Here is a 17,758-nt window from a genome sequence, read left to right as displayed (position 1 = left end):
AGTAAAATATATTTGTGGTTTAAAAGTGGAGATAGTACAACAAAGCTGAACAAATAACATCACACGATGTTTGTCCCTGTTGGGCTGAGTTTCAACTTCTCATGTTTCCTATGGCTACCAAGCAGTGTCGTACAGTCTTAGAGTCCATGGGTTTGGGGAGCTCGTCCTCTTGATTAAATTAGGAACAAATCAGTTACATTCCTGTTTTTACCATTGTCTTCCTGCACAATCATAAGAAAATCCTCTAATATTGCTGAGCCTGAGTTCCTATCCTTAACATTAGGATATATGTATTTTTCTCGGTTGGCATATAAATCCTAACCAAAGGCAAGTTATATTTGGTGTTATATGACACAATTGGGTTGCACAGCCCATCTGTTCACAGCTTATGTAGATCCATCCTGATTACAATGTGAGGAAACTCTGGGAAACATTGTAAACACTGATTTTCAGCAAGTGGTGATGGCTAATTGAAAATGTTTATTTTAACTTTTTATGCAGGTTCATGGAATTGCACTCCAAAGTGAAAAATTCATTGGTTAGAATTCTGAAAATGAGAGCAAATCTGACAAGCCTACAGGTCTGGTTTACACTGATTTATTTTTTAATCTACTTTTAATATAGGTTTTGAAAGAAAAATGAAAATCTTATCTGCAACATTTGAGTTTTAAGGAATAGGGAAGCAAATAAAATATGTGAAACAAGGCAGGTTTGACTTGGAAATCCAGAAAATGCAAAAGAAACCACAGTTTGGGTTTTTTTAAACTAGAGGAGTTGCTTTTCCAAGCACACCATTTTTTATTTGTATCACTCCTCATTTTGTACATGAAGAAAAGCATATGAAGTAGTTATCAACTATTATTTACAACTTGAAATATGAATTATTACTGCATAGATTTTTATGTCCTTGAAGATTAAACATCCCTTTGTGTTGAAGTGATTGTACTATTTAATTTACCACTAATATATCATCATTTAATAGTCTGTTTAATGCATGCTAAAATGCAAATCACTTTTCTGTTTTATTCACATTTTGTTTCCTGAATAAATTTAGCACAAGGTTGGTTGCTGTATATCAATATCTGAGAAAATTCAGTGTACTCAAAGTATTGTGTTGATTTATTTCACTTGCATATGTGGTCTGACAATGTTTTGTTTACAAAAAAGACTAATACTAATTTAAAATATTTTCATTGAAATGTTTATTTAGAAAACTCTATTGAAAAATCTTTTCTATTTGTCCTGAGATTGATACTGTATGGTTTTAGGTCTACCATGAAATGCTGAGGAGTGTTCAACAGAATCTAAAACGTTTGTAGATTTCGATTTTACTAACATATTATAGCAAGCTTGTACATGTGCCAAGATTGCTTTTCTGGGGGTCAAGTGTTAATCTGTTTAAACAGCTGAAGACTTACGAATGAAGCGTAAATAACAAGAGATTTTTAAGTAACACTTTCAAAGGCACCTGAATGCCATTTTCAAAAATAGCCTATGTTCTTACACCTTTAAACTTTTTAGTCCCGTTGACTTTCTGTGAGGTGGGGTCTCATGCACCATCTAGAGCTTATGAAAAATTTCCAAAAGTTCATTCTTTCAGATGTTTTTAACAAGTTGTAGACATCTAAGTAGTTAGTTTAGGAATGAGATCTAACAATGTCTTTAATTATGGGTTTGTTTTTTTTTTCCAGGCTTTAGAGGGCAGTAGAGAGCTTGAAAATATTATTGGTGTCTCAGACTTGTCTTGCGTCTTGCATACTGAAGTGCAGAAAACCCAAGTATTAAGTAAGGAGGTTTTTCAGTAATATTTATCCCCTTTATTACAATCTAACAATGATCACCCCAAACGTTTTCTAGCGTCATACCCCACTCTGTGCTATAATGGAGTGTTATACCCCAGGACTCCCGAGTTCTTTTGGTCAGGACAAATGCACCTTAAATGTCCTTGTGCATCCAACCAGGGACATAAAAGAAAGGCAACCCCAACGGCCGCTCTTCTAACTCACGGGCACAGATGGGGAGGAAAAACTTGCAAGAGCAACACCTTTTCTTATGTAAATAGTTAGATACTTAGTGGGTAGTTAGCTAGTGATTAGGCTAAACGTTTGCACTTTGATTGCATTGCCTTTCTTCTCTTTTTGCAAGGAAGTTGTTTTGTTTGTTTGCCTGTTAGGAGGATTAGGCTGAATATAGGTTTCCAGGCTTTAAAAACTGCTATGCATGTGTCTTTAAATGATGGACATACCACATTCTTATTGTGTTGGGATAAGTGCACTTTACAGGTGGCACATCTGTAATACTTCTCCAAAGGAACCCAGAAAGCCAAATATTCTCCTTTATATGTGTCCATTTTTTAGGAAACTTTATATCCTTACTCCAAGTCGGAGGTCCTTGGGACATGTGAATCCTCAGCAGCAAAAAGTGCATTCATACTTCTCTTTCCAACTAACTGTCTCTGCAACAAGAAGGGGAGTGTGTGACAGGGAAATATTCTAATGCAAAAAACTTGCATTATGGAGAATAGCAGGGAGAAAAATCTATTGGCTTTCAGGGAGAAGAAATAAAAATCTCCCTTACCAGCTTATTCCTTTAGGAGTCCAAAATGGTGGAAGGTAGCTGTAGGCACTCAAGAGGTCCTAATCTTTATGCCTCAAACAGCTTGTTCATTTGTTTTCACAATAGCAACACCTTTTATCTGTACCCACATGGCATGTTTGTGGTGCAGGTGTGTGTCTCCTACCACTACTTCTCAAAGGTTCGCATATATAACATTGTTCTTGTAGCCTTTTCATACCAACCTCTGATAATCTAGTTTCCCGCTGAGCGAGGAATATGAATAATATATGCATGTACATAGTCCCTGTGTCCAGTCTTTGGAAAATTAGACAAAGAAGATAAAACCGTTTCTTAACCTGCAGAAAATGTGATGTTTTGCCAATATATATTATTTTACAACCAGTCTAGTTGCTCAGTTTTCTGCGGAGTGTAAAAATGCTGGAGCTATAGGAGAGCAAAACCTAGGGTGACTGGGACTGCTGCTTTGTTCACAGTTGGAAACGGTGGCCAGTAAAGCCACAGGTGCTAGAGAATTTTTCCTACCAAAGAGCACTGTGACTCTTCTAATGCATTAGGTGCATGCGCCCCAGCAGTGGAATTTATGCACCACACCATTCCAGCAACTCCTGTTGTTTAAATTACCATTTCTTTCCTGACTTGTATTTCAATGCTCATTCGGTTTTCTTTTTGCATGTGTATACGCTGTACTAGTTCCCACTGTAATGCATATAACCAGATGCTTTCTTATACAAAATGAAGTGGTCTGAAAATAGTCGGTGTTTACATTACTACCCTACACTGTGGATAGGGCAGCAAGACTGCCGTATCCAGGAGAAGGTTGCAAATGAGATGTCAGACCTATTGTTGACATTTTCTGTTAGGTCCACTCTGTTAGCTTCTTGTTGCTTTCAAGATGGGAAAGAATCATCCTTTCCCCCATCTCTGAATTGGGCACCTGTCAGCACTAGAAAACAAAAAATGGGAACAAAATGTGGTACGAGGCTCATGAGCACAACTTCTCAAAATTTGGTTCATTTTGAAATTTTTTTTTAATTTATTTTTTTGAGCACAATCCATAGGTAAGGGTTTTTTTTTGTCATCGCTTGAAGAAAAATACAAGTGCTTTGCAGGTAGAAAAGGCAGCATAGGTATTATTGTCTTTGAAATCTCTGGGGTGACATTTATTTATTTGACTAGTGAATCAAGCAGAACAACTGCAGCTGTTGAAAAAAACCCATGGAAATCTTCCTGCCCGAGGTAAGAAACTTTTTTATAACTCCTGTGTAACAGATGTTTTGACGATTCCTTTTAGTTGATGCCTTCTTACTTCTTTCCACTTGAAATAAGTTGGGTAACCTTTAGTATGTGAAAATGATGATAATCAAATGTGTTTCTTCTGAAAACTTTGGTGCTACTCAGATGTAAATTTCATCTTTTCGGCTATTTTCATTGTATTGGGGATTTCTCCATCGAAGTGTAAAGGAGAAATAAATTATTAATGATCTTGCACTTGAGGCATGGTCTAGGAATAAGTGCAGTCAGGTCGTAAGAGTTTACATACCTTTTTATCCTTGTTCTTCCTTGCTCTCCTCCCTCCCCCTGCATTTTCAGTGTATAAGACAAGTAGCACACAGTTTTTGCAGCAAAAGCTTTGTCACCTTATATGTATCGTGAGATATTTAGCACACTCCAGGGGACTGTGAAATCCTAACTATTAGGTTTCATCATAACTAGTGCTGTGAAAATATTTGAAGTTGGTGGCATTTAATATAGTGTGGCCCACATAGCCACTTTAGTCCCTTGTCTAGCTGGGAAGGTGGCGGGGGGCATTACACGCAAGATTTATTTTGTTTCTCTCACACCCAGTAAAATCAACAAACATTCACCGCTGATATTCTGATATTTCTGTTATCTTCACACATTCTATCTCAAAACAGAGGAAAACCAGAATCAAAACTGGTGATGGCATCTCTACTGCTTTGACTGCCAGCTGTCCCAACCAGCAGGGCCGCTTCATATCACAAGCAGCCCCTTTGATTTTGGTTTTATTTGCTCTTCCATGGGCCTTAATTCTTTCTGCTCTGGGCAATTCTTTTAAGGGAAAGAAAATTGATCAAACTTAAGTTTCCTTGGCTCCAGCAAATTATCACAAAATGAAAAGGAGTGACATCACTTTTTAAGGAATTTGGCTCATTTGTGCAACCTGCTATTTCTGATTTACAGCTCCCTATGTCCTTATGTTCAAACGATCACAGCCCCTGTCTGGCACTGATAACGGAGAAGGCTCTGGGCCATTGCAGATTTAAACAGTCATTGCTTCCTTTGTGCACTGCTTTTTAACGGTCACCAGGATGTACGTTTATAGTTCCATCTTTGCTCTAGAAACTAGCTCCTAACGCTAAACATGTATCCAGTCTTGTTAGATGAGAAATTAGATATTTTGTGAAAGTAGGACAGAAAGTGGAATTATGAGCTTAAGTTGACCAACTTTGATGAAGTTTCAATGTCAATTTTGCTTTAATAAAGAATAAATTCAATTTTGCAGTCTTGAACATACAGTACTAGGAGAGGTGAAGATAAAAGAAAAGCATGTGGAGATGTTTTCCTTTGCTTTTAGTTTTGGATGTGGTTTTTCGTAATGATTTTTAATTAGTTATGCTCAAGACTTAAAACTTATGACTGTTTTGTGGCTTGATACAGATGGAATGTCACATTATCATCACATGGCGAGGCATGAAATTTATTTACTTTACATAAACAACCTCTACTTAAAACTACTTAATGCAAAACATTCCTTGCTCAATGGGCAGCATTATGTAGGACTCAGTATATCATTTTGTGTGACCAGCATAAAAAATGGCATCATTGTTTGTTCATGAGTAGCATTTACAGTAAACAAAATGTTTTTGAATAGAATGTAAGCAAACTGTAAAGCAGCTGCCAAGAGATGAAATCTAGTCAGTATGTTGCAGTGCAAAACATTTCTTTATGTGTTTTGAAAATAAATACATAGGTTGTGATATGCATATTTTAAAGGAATTAAATTTAGTAAGTTCAGAGTTTCAAGGAGTGAAGATAACATTCTAAGCAGGAAAGCTATTTAAGCTGGTTGTTACAAATTACACTAATACTTTGCTTCCCAAAAAGAAAAACACTGGCATAAATTATGTCCATGACTCTGTCTGCTGTCCAAGTGAGAACAACAAGAGAGTGATACAGAAGATCAAATACTTGCAGTGTTAAGGAAAGCTATTTTCAGACTGTATCTTGTAATGAAATTAAAAAATACTTTCTTTTCTCTGTTGTTCATTCTGCCAAGGCCATGGGCAAATATGATCACATCTATGAAGTTTAGTTCTAAACATTCCTAAGTTTCCTATTGTTTTTAATACAAGTGACTGAAGTTTGCACTCTTTGCAAGGGTAGTGGTGGCTTTCCAAGAGACTAGATCAGGCTTAACTAGATGAATTTTCATTTAACGCCACTTTAAATTACTAATGAAAGCAAAACTGGAGAGATTAGGGACCAAGTAATACTGAGTTCCCACTCACCAATCCAATTTTCTGTGTATATATGGCAAAACATAAAATCCCATTTCAGAAACACTGCAAAATATAGATGCCTCCTTAATAAGCAGAGTTCCTTCTCAAAACTCGTAAGATGGTAAGAATACAATATCCCCTAAGTTTATCCCAATTCATGTCAGTTTGAGTTTGGACTTTGTGTTGGGTCTTTGGGTATAAGCAACTAAATAGCTTGGGTCTGGATGGCTGGTGAGTTGCTGTGAGTGAGGGTAAATCAAGTTTACAGTATATTTTTACCTCATTCTCAAAGTACAATGTGTTTGTTGACTTTTAGACATACTTGGGTGTCTGTCTCCCACCTGTCCTTCTTCCTCCATTGGGATCTTCTGGGGAAAACGGGAATACATGAGACTTCAGATGTATATTTTCAGGAACATATCTGTGGATTTTTCTGACTGTAAAAACCCTAACCTAAAAAAGTAAGGTTTTTTTCTCAGCCCAACTTTGTAGTCACTTGCAGGGAAAAGATGTCATTATACCTTTTCTGGGAAAAGTAAGTCTCATGAAATGGCTAAGCAGAAATTTATTAAATGAACCAAATGAATTCACAAGTAAATTTATTCAGAAATGGAGTTTCTTTCCAGAGTTTCCATTCCTGGAGAGCAAATGGAACAAATACTATGATTGCCTTTGCTTAAAGCAAATACTCACTTTTCAGGGAAATGATGATCTGGATGCAGGGGCTGGACCTAGGTGTTGGGAAAGGCCTTTTTATCTAACAAATCTGTAGGCCTCTTTCTTAAGAACCAGTGCATGAGCTGACTGTAAGGATGAACCACATGCTGTGGTTTGTGCGAGCCCTGCTCCTAGGCATTTGTGATAGAGGCTTTTCTGAAGTTCAGTTCTTCCACATTCTTAATCTGTTCGGAAGAAGCTGCTAATGCTGACACAAACAACAGTTCCTTAGTTCTACCAAGGTCCTTTCAGTTAAATCCTAGGCTTCTTTCCAGCAAACGTTTGACAAGATCTCTCCAGCAGCCTTTTTGTGGTGTACATCATCTCTAAAAGTAACAGAGATGATGCTGAAGGACTTTTTTTCAAATAGATTATTATTAGATGGAGATTTAGAGCCTGTGTTTGCAAAACAATATGCTTACTTCAGTTGTTCGCTTAACACTAAAGGTCAGGTTTGGTGTTTTGCCACACGTCGGAAATGTCTGCTCTGAATTAATGTCCCTGCATAGTGTTTGGAAGAGAGATGATGGTCATCAGTACTCTTGCACTTAAGTCCTGCATCCAGCCAAGATACGAGTTACCCTCTTGGCCTAGTCAGAAAGGCTGTAAAACTAAGACAGAAATTTGAAACTGGTGAGGGGTCTGGAGCACAAGTCTTATGGGGGGCGTCTGAGGGATCTGAGGGTGTTCAGTCTGGAGAAGAGGAGGCTGAGGGGAGCCCTCATCGCTCTCTACAACTACCTGAAAGGGGGTTGTGGCGACGTGGGTGTTGGTCTCTTCTCCCAACTAACTAGTGGTAGGATGAGAGGAAATGGCCTCAAGTTGCACCAGGGGAGGTTTAGATTGGATATTAGGAAAAATTTCTTCACCGAGAGGGTGGTCAGGCATTGGAACAGGCTGCCCAGCGAGGTGGTGGAGTCACCATCACTGGAAGTGTTCAAAAAACGTGTGGATGTGGCACTTCAGGACATGGTTTAGAGGACATGGTGGCGTTGGGTTAATGGTTGGCCTTGATGATCTTGAAGGTCCTTTCCAACCTAGTGATTCTGTGATTCTGTGAAATTGAATTAAGAATTAATATTTTCAGAAGGTCTGAAAATACACTCGAAAGCCTGGTAATCAATTGCATTCAAGTTCAGTCAGCTTAGTCAACCTTATGCCCAAAGCTGCGTAGGCCAGAGCTGATGCTTACACAGACTAGATCTGTAATGCAACTGCAGTATGGAGTACATACCTGCCTTTACCGCAGGACAGAGAACCTTGGGCCAAGAGATTTCTCGTGGCCAAAGGTGGCACGAAGGGGCTGCGGGCTGGCAGCACTTTGCGGGATTTTCTCTGGAAGAGCAGTCACCGTGACTGGCACAACTTAGGGCCTTAAGAGGCAGGCGAACGGCAGAGATCGGAGAGCGAGATTGTGCAGATGCACTGCACATATTCCCAGCTGGTAGATGACTCCTTGGAACTGAACCCAGCTGATGGAAGCGAATGTTATGTTCTATGTAATTGGTGAGGCAGCTTCAGGAAATCGTAACTTTATGTGGAGTGGGAAAGGAGCCCGGCCTTGTTCGTCTGCTCTTCCGTGTGCAAGAACTATCTGTGCTTCTGCTCACAAGGCTTTGCTACAAGTAGACACAGGGAAAAGTTAATCTCAGTTACGTTTTTAAGTTATACCTACGTGTGAACACTTGTAAATGGGACTGCATTAAGCAAAACTGAATCAAGACTACTTCAGCGGTGAACATGTGGGTGAGCACACCAGACTTAGTGCAACTCGCCTGTTTTGTTTACTCGTAAGTTATTTTGAGTGTTCCCATGCAGAGACCCAGAGAAATCATTCTGCCCTCCTGTGCTGACAATCAAAACTATTTGGGAGGTTGCCCCAAAGCGCATCTGGAGGAGTGTGTTGTAGTCTGGTCTGTGTTGTGTGGATTAAAAGCTGTTGTTGCTTGGGTTAAATTTGACTCTACATCTTCTCTCATCCTGTGCAAAGCGAGTCTTTTAGTTTGTAACCATGCAAAGTCCTTTAGAGTCTAGAAGAGGTAACAAAAACTACTTATCCTGGCACCCAAAATCTGCCATGCTAGCGATTTTGCTAGGACAGGGGAGTAATCTTGTCCACTGAAAGGTAAAGGAGCTGGCGGGCAGGTTTCTGTCTGACCCCCAAAGGCTGCGCTCTTTCCCAGCAGGTTATGGGTCTGTTGGATTGTACCCGCACCTTAAGAGTGCGTATTTTTTAAAATACAGCCTGAGATTTGGGAAGTGTCTGTGTCTGAGGTCACTGACATGATGAGCTTTTTGGATGGGAGGAAGAGGGCAAATTACAGACCTCTCCAATGATTGAACATCCTCTGCTATGTAGATGAAATATTAAGCTATTAACTTTTGTGGCAGATACAGAAATGCACATGAGACATATGACTGTAGGCCTCAGACGTATATACATATAGAACTGTCAACCTGCATTTTATATTTAGGTGTCAGCCACATTTATTCATGGATTTCACACTTGTGTTTATACTCTATTTTCCTATGTACCTTTTTACAGATGCAATAGCTATTAATTTTTAATTCTAGTAGATCTAGACTCTAAAGTCATTAAGCTTAATGAAAAATTAAAAAGAATTGTAGTTCTTTCAACAGCTACATGTAGCTACTCCTACATGAGAATAAATACTGCTTTCTCCCATGTATATAATTATTTTAAATAAAAAAGAAAAGAAACATTAGTTTGGACTCACTTAGTAGCAATTATATGTTTAAGAGGTGTAAATAACTTGCTATCCAGACATTACAAATATCCAGGTGCTCTGTATGTGCTGATGACAACAAAATTGAAAAGAAAGACTGTAATAATTCTGACTGGTTTTCTCTGCAGAAGATATTGATTATTTGTGTGTGGTGAGAGATTTGGAAAATTCAATTAAAGGAGTTGTGCAAAGGTTTCATAAATTTTCCTTGTACAGCGTGTACACAGACATTGTTGCGTATTAAATCAATGCAGCACTTCACAATATATTTTCTTTGAAACATAAAAATAAATAACATTTAAACAGTTCTGCTTACTACAGAAACAAATTTTATTTTCTGTGAAGCATTTAGTCATGTGCTATCACTGACTCATACACATTTGCCAGCTGTAACAAATTTTATAGACGTTTTCTCCAGAGACATAGCTCATATACTATGAATTTTTAAATGAGCAAATGGTGAAGAAGGGATGTCAGCAATATAAAAATTGATCAGTTAAAAGATAAAAGCATAAGTAAAGAGATTTGTATGGTAGTCTTAATAGGTTTTATTAAATAAAAATACTATAAAAAGACAGTAATGAATAGACTGAAGGTTTTAACTGTGGTTGAGGTGGAGAAAAATTATTCTGGCACATTTAGTAGAAGATTGGTTTTATATCACCTGACAGGTGAACATTTTTTTTCTCTCTGCTTTTTAGATCTGTAAATGTTTTAGAGCAGTCAAACTTGGGAAAGAATGGCGGTGGAAGTAGGAGGGGAAAAGAAACTTGGGAAGATTCTGCCCTTTTAATGCTTTTGCGGGCCGGGGACAGGAGGCTCCATGGCAAAGGGCTGCAAGGCTGCTACCACCGCACCCGCGCAGGGGTGAGGTTTCTGGTGACTCTCCAGCCGCTGCCTTACCCTCTGCAACCCTTATCTTCATTAGCTCATACATCCAAAACAAAACAAAACAAAGCTTAAACTGCTACAAGCAGCATTGTAAGTTTTTAGAGCATATGACCACTAAATAATATTATTTGATTATTTGAATATCTAAATCTTAATGCCATCTGTAGAAGTATTACTATAAAAAGGGCTGTTTTGTCAAAAATTGCTGTCATGGTATATATTTGGAAAGAAAGCAGAGTTAATGATGTTTTCTATGAATCTGGGCAGCTTACATTTTTTAAGACAGCTTCTCTGAGTGAATTGCAGATCTTGGCATTGTTGTTTTGGCATGTGTGGATTCTTTAAGTAAGTACTGCATAGTCAGAATGCTGCAGTTGGTGATTAAAGGGCTCATAAAGACCAAATTGGGAAGTTGCATTTAGCATAAAGAAACCAAAGAATAACAACTTGTAATTAAATGTCAGTCTTTTTCTGTTGCTTGTCATACAAGACTGGACAGTTTCCTATTTTAAGCACTAGTTAGTGGTAGGGTTTTGATGATAATCTGTGTAAACAAATGGTGTTTATTAGGTGTAAAGCTGAAAAGGTGTACCTGAGGCAAAGTTGAATCAGATGCCTTTTTTATGGAGTAACCTTACGTCTCGTAAGCTTAGGATGGAACTTCTGGCCTGGTCTGGGTCAGCTCCAGGTAAGGGCACTGGCACCTCACGTTAGACCCACAGGCAGGGCTTCGCGTGGCATCACGCAGAGACAGTGTGTGACGCCTAAGGAATCAGAGCGTGCCAAATGAGAACCGAGGGACTGAGAACCTTCCCCACCGCCACCCAGGTCTCGGGTAGCTTTGATGCATCTCTCTGTGTAGGTTTACATGCAGCCCCTTTCCTCACAGTAGGAATCTTTTTATCTATAAGCTGCTGTAAATAACTGTTTGTTGTTCTCAGTACCTTTAATATAAAGCAAATAATTCTGAATTCTCTCTTCACCCTTTTGTGGTGGTGGAATCAAAATGCAGTATGAACTGTTAGCAGCCATTGAGAGTACTGAGACCAGAGCTGATCATCTGCAGAAAGCCATTCGGAGACCTTGGCACTCAATGCACCTGCTTCCAGAGCCTTCTTTCCCCTCATGTTCTCATTCCCAAAGTTCCTTTCTACCCTTGCACACTTTTCCTCTACTTCTTCCAGCTGTCTGCTCAGCCCTTCACTCTGGCCCTGCCTTCCTTGAGTAAGGGGCTCAGGTGTGGCTGCCTCTTTTTGCCATCCCCTCAGAGGACTAAGGGGATCATAGAATCACAGAATCTTTGAGTTGGAAGGGACCTTTAAAGGTCATCTAGTCCAACCCCCCTGCAAGGAGCAGGCGCATCTTCAAGGTTGTTCCTCTCATGCAATCCTTGACTGGATTCTGTGGAATCTGCTGATATGGTCCTTGTAGATTTTTATTTATTCGTTTATTATTAATAGCAAAAAAGAAGGACCAGCTTCTAATACTGGCAATGCGTTCTGTTCTGCTTTGTCATCATTGGTAATGATATAGCATATGTGCATACACTCACAAGTAATTAAGACAATCTCCTAAATTACTGTTGAGACAGTAACTGTATGACGTAAAAGGGATTCTCCTAACCGCTGTAGTAACTAACTTACTTACATTTGTGTGGGTGTTTTCATAAATTCTGTAATAACATCATTGTTGCATTTATCAAAACTGATCTTCCTCTCCCCAGAGTATGTTCAGACCGCCGGCAGCTCTGCGTTCCTCCAGTTGCTCCTTGACTGAGGTAAGTAGCCCCTCACTCTGCTGTGTGGCTTCTCCAGCTGCCACATGCTGGTCGTATAATCATAAGGACTGAAGTCCTTAATTTTAAAACATCTGCAGAGTGATCGAGTATGTAGGCCTGCAGTCAAGGCTGTCACAGCTTGATGGGAAACCAGCTGCTGGTCTGCTTGTGGCATTTCTTGTTCCTGGTTTGTTAAGCAAAATGACACGTTGGATCTATAGAAACTCTCTCCCACTCTAAAACAGCCGATGATAGCATTTCTCCTCATCAAGACTGTCAGCTTCTAACTGGAGGTCTTTTCAAGAATGGCATTTCAGGTCTAATACATGTAAGGAAAGCAAGAACATTTGTGTACTTTTCTTAATGCCACTACTGACACCCTGCAATTCACCGAGGAGGCTGCTTACTGCAGCCCTGCTACGCTATTGATGGCAGGGGAGCTTCACTGCCTGGGCTCAGGCTTTGCTTTCCTGCAGCGCTGCCGCGCGCATCCTTCTTCATTCTGTTGTTATTGCCAGAACAGCTCCGCCAGCCCAGGGCCTCCAAGCGCTGTGCTTCACAAGAGAGGGGAGTGCGCTGCAGGGCATATGGTCCAGCTGAAGTAGCAGCAGCCACAGCAGCCGCAGCCCACTTCCAGCCACCCCCTGCCCTGTGCAGACACGTGTGCCTCACAGAGGCCGGGCTCGCTGCTGCTCAATCCAGCACATCAACTTTCTTAGCATGCCCAGAGCAGAAAGCATAAAACAATATACTAGCAGATACCACAAGACACATTTTTTTTTAATTCTTCCACCTCTGGCTACTTGTCTTTGCACTGTTGTAAGCAGAAGCTCAGTTAGCAACTGCCCTTGCCTATCATCGTGTATTACCTGCACATGAGAAAACTGGTTGCTCCTGTCTTTCATGAAGTCTAGTGAGACAAAGATGTCTCTAAAGATGAGAATGTCTGCAAGTTATATCAATTCCCTGTATAGTGTGAGAACATGTCACCCTGGGAACGTTTGTCTAATCTTGTAACTGAAGAATATGGAAAAGAACATCTATAGCTTTTACAAGCTGTATGACTGAGCGCAGTGGTGAGCTCAGACACATACATTTTCCTTCTCAATGAAGGTTAAATTTTATTTTATAATCACAAATAACCTAGTAGAAAAAAAGAAAAGTTTTACAACCCTGCCTTTCCACAAGCCAGTATCACCCTAATACTTTTTAGCTGCTTAGGCCAAAGGTTCTTTCTATTCCAACTACCCCACCGAAGGCTGGGAACAGAGTAATTGAGGGACAGAAACCAGTGCAGGAGAGCAGAGCCAGCATCCTCTTCAGCAGCTCCTTTTTACCATTCAGCATAACTTCTGAGTCCTACAGAATGCAGAAAGTGACTATTCCATGGTACAATAACCAGTTTAAGTCTTAGACTGGCTTATTGGCTTCAGCTAAACTTACACTGACCACAACTACAAGGCTTCAGTTCCAAGTTTGCTCAGAGACCACTCATGGCACTACTATTAGGTCATTCTTGTCTAGTCAGTGAACATTATGTTTGCACCTTATGGCCAAAAGAAAAAAAAAAAGACTACACATTTACTTTTTCTCTATCCCTTCCCAAGCACGGCCAACACTGTAAAGTCCTTTGCTTGCTTTCTTACTGTTTAAAAAATATAGTTGTGCTAGCTAAATGATCTTTTAGCAATCATTTTATCATCTGTAGAAAACATTGAGAAAACTACAGCATTTCCTTAAAACATCTTAATACGTTACTGCCATTCAAGGGAGACCATCTGTTGCCCTGCATTGCCTTAGGATGTACAAGTGTATTTTTTATGCAGTGAGGCTAGGATTGGACCTAGGACAGACATGTAACTCTGAACAGATCACACAAATGATCATGCTGTTGTCTAATTGCTATTTATTTTAGTCATTCCTTATCTTCACACAGGCATTATGCAAAAAATGCATTCCACATCAACCCAAAGTTCTACATCTGCTTGACTGTACTTAAAAGGAGAGAAGAAATGACTGTAAACCTATCTCCCCAGCAAATACCAGCGCGGGATTGCTCATTGCGCTAGGCAGGTGCACATCTAGATAAAATTTCTGGCATCTATTTAGACTTAACAATGTGCACAAGTAGATAATCTCAATGTAAATAATACATCATGGTTGTTTTATGCAAGCATGTGTACAAAATGCTCTTAGGTTTGCTGCTGCCTGGAAAATAAACTGTTTTCTAGATGTTCTTACTGCAAAAGTAGAATTATGCTGTGTTTAAAAAAAAAAGTCACTGTAGCCCTCCTTACAAGAACTGGGTGAGGAGAAACTGTTAAAAGATGAACTTTGGGTGCCAGGCCTCCAGTGAGAAATGGTTGCTTCCGGCCAAGGGCGCGGGCGTGTGCGCATAGGCTCATATAATCCATTCATCACCCCCCAAAAGGTACCAAAACACAACTTAAACAAAGGCACCTGGTTTTGCAACCGCCTGCCTAAAAATTTATGGCTTTTTCTAATGAAGATTAGGCTCAAAAGACAGAGGAAGCTCTGTTGTGCAAGGAATTATTCTGAGCCCTGAACATGCTCAAGCTGTTTACAAGCCACGATCTCCCTTCCTGTAGCTGCCACAGTTCAGGATGTTATTTGTCGTCTATGAAGATGTTTCCTCTATACACGCTGTATAAAGGTATCAGCTTCAAGCCCCCCATGTTAACACACGTGGCTCTCCTAATATTTGCTTTTTAGGTCAACATTTTAGCTGACTTTTGGTATTTAATGATACATGGGGACAGTTGCTATAAACCACTTTCTTCTCTTTTTCATTATTCTTTCTACCACCGCAAAGTACTGGTACTCAAAACAGATAAACTGATTTTTACAAATAAAACAATAAATGTGTTCCAGTTTGTGGTTAAACACATATGCACTCAATCTTTGGGAGTTTTTAATTAATAAAAATGTTTTTGCACTTTAATATCTGTGCAGTCTGATCAGAAAAAAACATTAGCAATTGTTTGAAGGGAAATGCATCAGTCACTCCGCTTACCTTCCACACCACTCTCACTGAAGCTTTCTGTGCTGTTGGTTTTCGTTGTGTATACAGGACTCACCAGATGATTGCTTTGTACAGTAATGGAAGGTTAGCCTGAACCAGCACTGGTTTATACAACCCGACTGTAACCTCTGTAGCTGGAAATTAAACTATTATTGATCTGAAAGGAGTCTGTAAATTAACTGTATGCCAGTCTAAATCAAGTTGATCGGTGTAGTCTTAGAAGGACAAAATAAAACTTGTAATGAAAATAACAGTGAAGGTGATGACGGACAACAATGAGTTACAGCAGTTAACTTACACTGTGGCAATTATTAAATATCATCAAATTTGGTATTTAATCATTTTCTAGGGAAATACAAAGTTACATACTAAGATTCTGCCACAAATACTCCTCACACATGCCTTAGCTATTTAAGCAGTTACTGTTTCTTCGACCTCTTGCTGTACCAGGCTTTTGCCTTTCAGAAACAGCTGGGTCTGTTAAGAACCATTTCCAGTTCCACACAGGGTGGATCATATGACTCTCACTTTATCACCCCTGGAGGCCACCTCAAGGACAAAGAAAAGAGATACACTCAAAACTAATGTTTTTATATGGGGGGAAGGATCGCACCACGAGCTCCCGATGAACACAAAAGAGCAGGCTAACTAGAACCTGAAGTTCTGCTTCCTTCCATCTTAATTTGCTGCTTCACACGTCATTTCCCTGGAAGTCGCCTGACGTTTGGCAGCCTGTCACCCAGCCGCGCTTGAGGGGAATGCTGCGGTTCTGAGCTTCCCCAGCTTCTGGAGACAAAGATTCCCATTTATGTGTCCTGATGCACACCAATGCCACTCGGCCTACACTTCTAAAAAGAAAGGCCATGCTGTGGGCAGAGCTCTTGCATGCCATGATTAGTGTCACGCCCTCAGAAAAATTCTAAATACTTGTGAGAATATTTAAGCTTCATTGCTTTATAGAGAACTGTTACAGTGTAGGTAAACTGCTAAACTGTACTCGCACCCCACATGGTCACAATTCCTATTCAAGCGCACCTTTTTCATTTTATCTCAGCTGCCATGGGCTGTGGTTACTTTTTCCACAACAAATAAAGCTGGAAAAAAAGGGAATAAATACACTCAGCCTGTAGCCACTTCATTTGCAGTATTCATAACTGGCACAGTTGGAAGTTCCCAGAACAGCTGATTCACACACTCACTGCCGGTGCTGCAGAGACAGCCCCAGAACGTGCCGATGTCAGTGACAGTTTGGTATGTGACAGAGCACAGCGAGGTCAGGGAGAAGCCTTTAAACAAGGATGGGTTTGCGCCTTTTTTTTTTTCTTTTTATATATATCATGTGAGCGGAATGAAGAAAAAGGATAGACTGACTCCTAATTAAACTATACTGCCATGAATTGCTTTATGATTTATTTTCTTACTACGTACTTTGTTACGTATATAATTATTCAATCAATTCGTATTCTCTGAACTATTGGCATTGCTGAAGGAGCAACTGCAGAACTTAGTTCAGTTTACATCTGCAAATTACTATGCAATAAGGGGTGTTTTGTATTGTGGGTTTTTTCTTCTTGTTTTGTTTTTTTTGAAAAGCCTAGTGCCTGCACTGCAGTACCTCAGCTATTATTTTAGTAGAGCCAAGATTTTTTGGCTTTTCAATCCTATTAGAAACAGTTGTTACGAGTCGTAAGACTACACTGGTGTTAAAACCAAGTCAATAGCTGCTGATCTACAGCGAAGGAAGAAACATGCTCCAACCCACCGCACACACAAGAACCTTCCCAAATATAACAGCTTCCACTTCTGCGCCCAACTTCAGTGCAGCTCTGCGGTTTATGCGATTCTTCAGCATTCTGAAAGTACTGGCAGCGTGGAAAAATAACACATGCTCAAACACAAGACAACCAAAGGCCTGTGGGTGAACTGAGGCTGCTACAGAATTGCTGCCCTGATGTGCTACAGAATTTGGGCCCATCCTGTGGCTGAGCATACGGAGCTCAGCCAGCGACACAGCCGGAAGGTTGCGTTTCCCTTCCCTGAAGAACCAAGTATTTAGATGACAGCATTCAGAGAGTTCCTCCCACTGACAGCCCCGCACAACAGCCTGGATGAACTGCAGCATGCCATACGAAACAACGATGGAGGACAGCGACTGACTACGCAACACGGTTGATGTCGTAAAACAATCCAGCAAAACCACCGAAGAGCCGCCAGTCAAGAGTTTCTACTTAACCTGCACTACTTCACTTGCTTACACTCTTTATGCTGGGAAACGTGTAAGCTTAATGCTAACAAAAGTTTGCTGTTTTGCTAATACAACTAGGGTATTTTAGCATTAATTCAAAATTTGGTCCTTTATTAGGTATTTCACGTTTACAAATAGTAACAAAAGTATTACACTTCTGAAGAAAACATACCAAATCGCTTTTCCAAGTGCTCTTCAAAATTCTTCTCCTTTACAACAGTCTTTGATTATTTCATGTTT

The 17,758-nt window shown here is 39.9% G+C and overlaps 1 protein-coding gene across 1 annotated transcript in view; it reads left to right on the top strand.

Moving 5' to 3' along the window:
• ITGB3BP (integrin subunit beta 3 binding protein) overlaps positions 1-14,273 on the top strand; it is a gene marked incomplete at its 5' end in the record, with an annotated part of 37,956 nt that extends 23,683 nt beyond the window's left edge. Inside the window, 5 exons of the mRNA XM_082003085.1 lie at positions 502-580; positions 1,692-1,785; positions 3,754-3,813; positions 12,177-12,230; positions 14,167-14,273. Coding sequence (XP_081859211.1) covers positions 502-580; positions 1,692-1,785; positions 3,754-3,813; positions 12,177-12,229 — 286 coding nt within the window. The 3' untranslated portion in view covers position 12,230; positions 14,167-14,273. The remainder of the gene's footprint in view (positions 1-501; positions 581-1,691; positions 1,786-3,753; positions 3,814-12,176; positions 12,231-14,166) is intronic.
• Between the last annotated feature and the right edge of the window lie 3,485 nt (positions 14,274-17,758).

This window comes from Phaethon aethereus (assembly GCF_964289735.1).
Source record: "Phaethon aethereus genome assembly, chromosome: 8".
Taxonomy (NCBI): domain Eukaryota; kingdom Metazoa; phylum Chordata; class Aves; order Phaethontiformes; family Phaethontidae; genus Phaethon; species Phaethon aethereus.
Note: the sequence above shows the minus strand (reverse complement) of the source record. Positions and strands in the feature narration are given on the sequence as shown.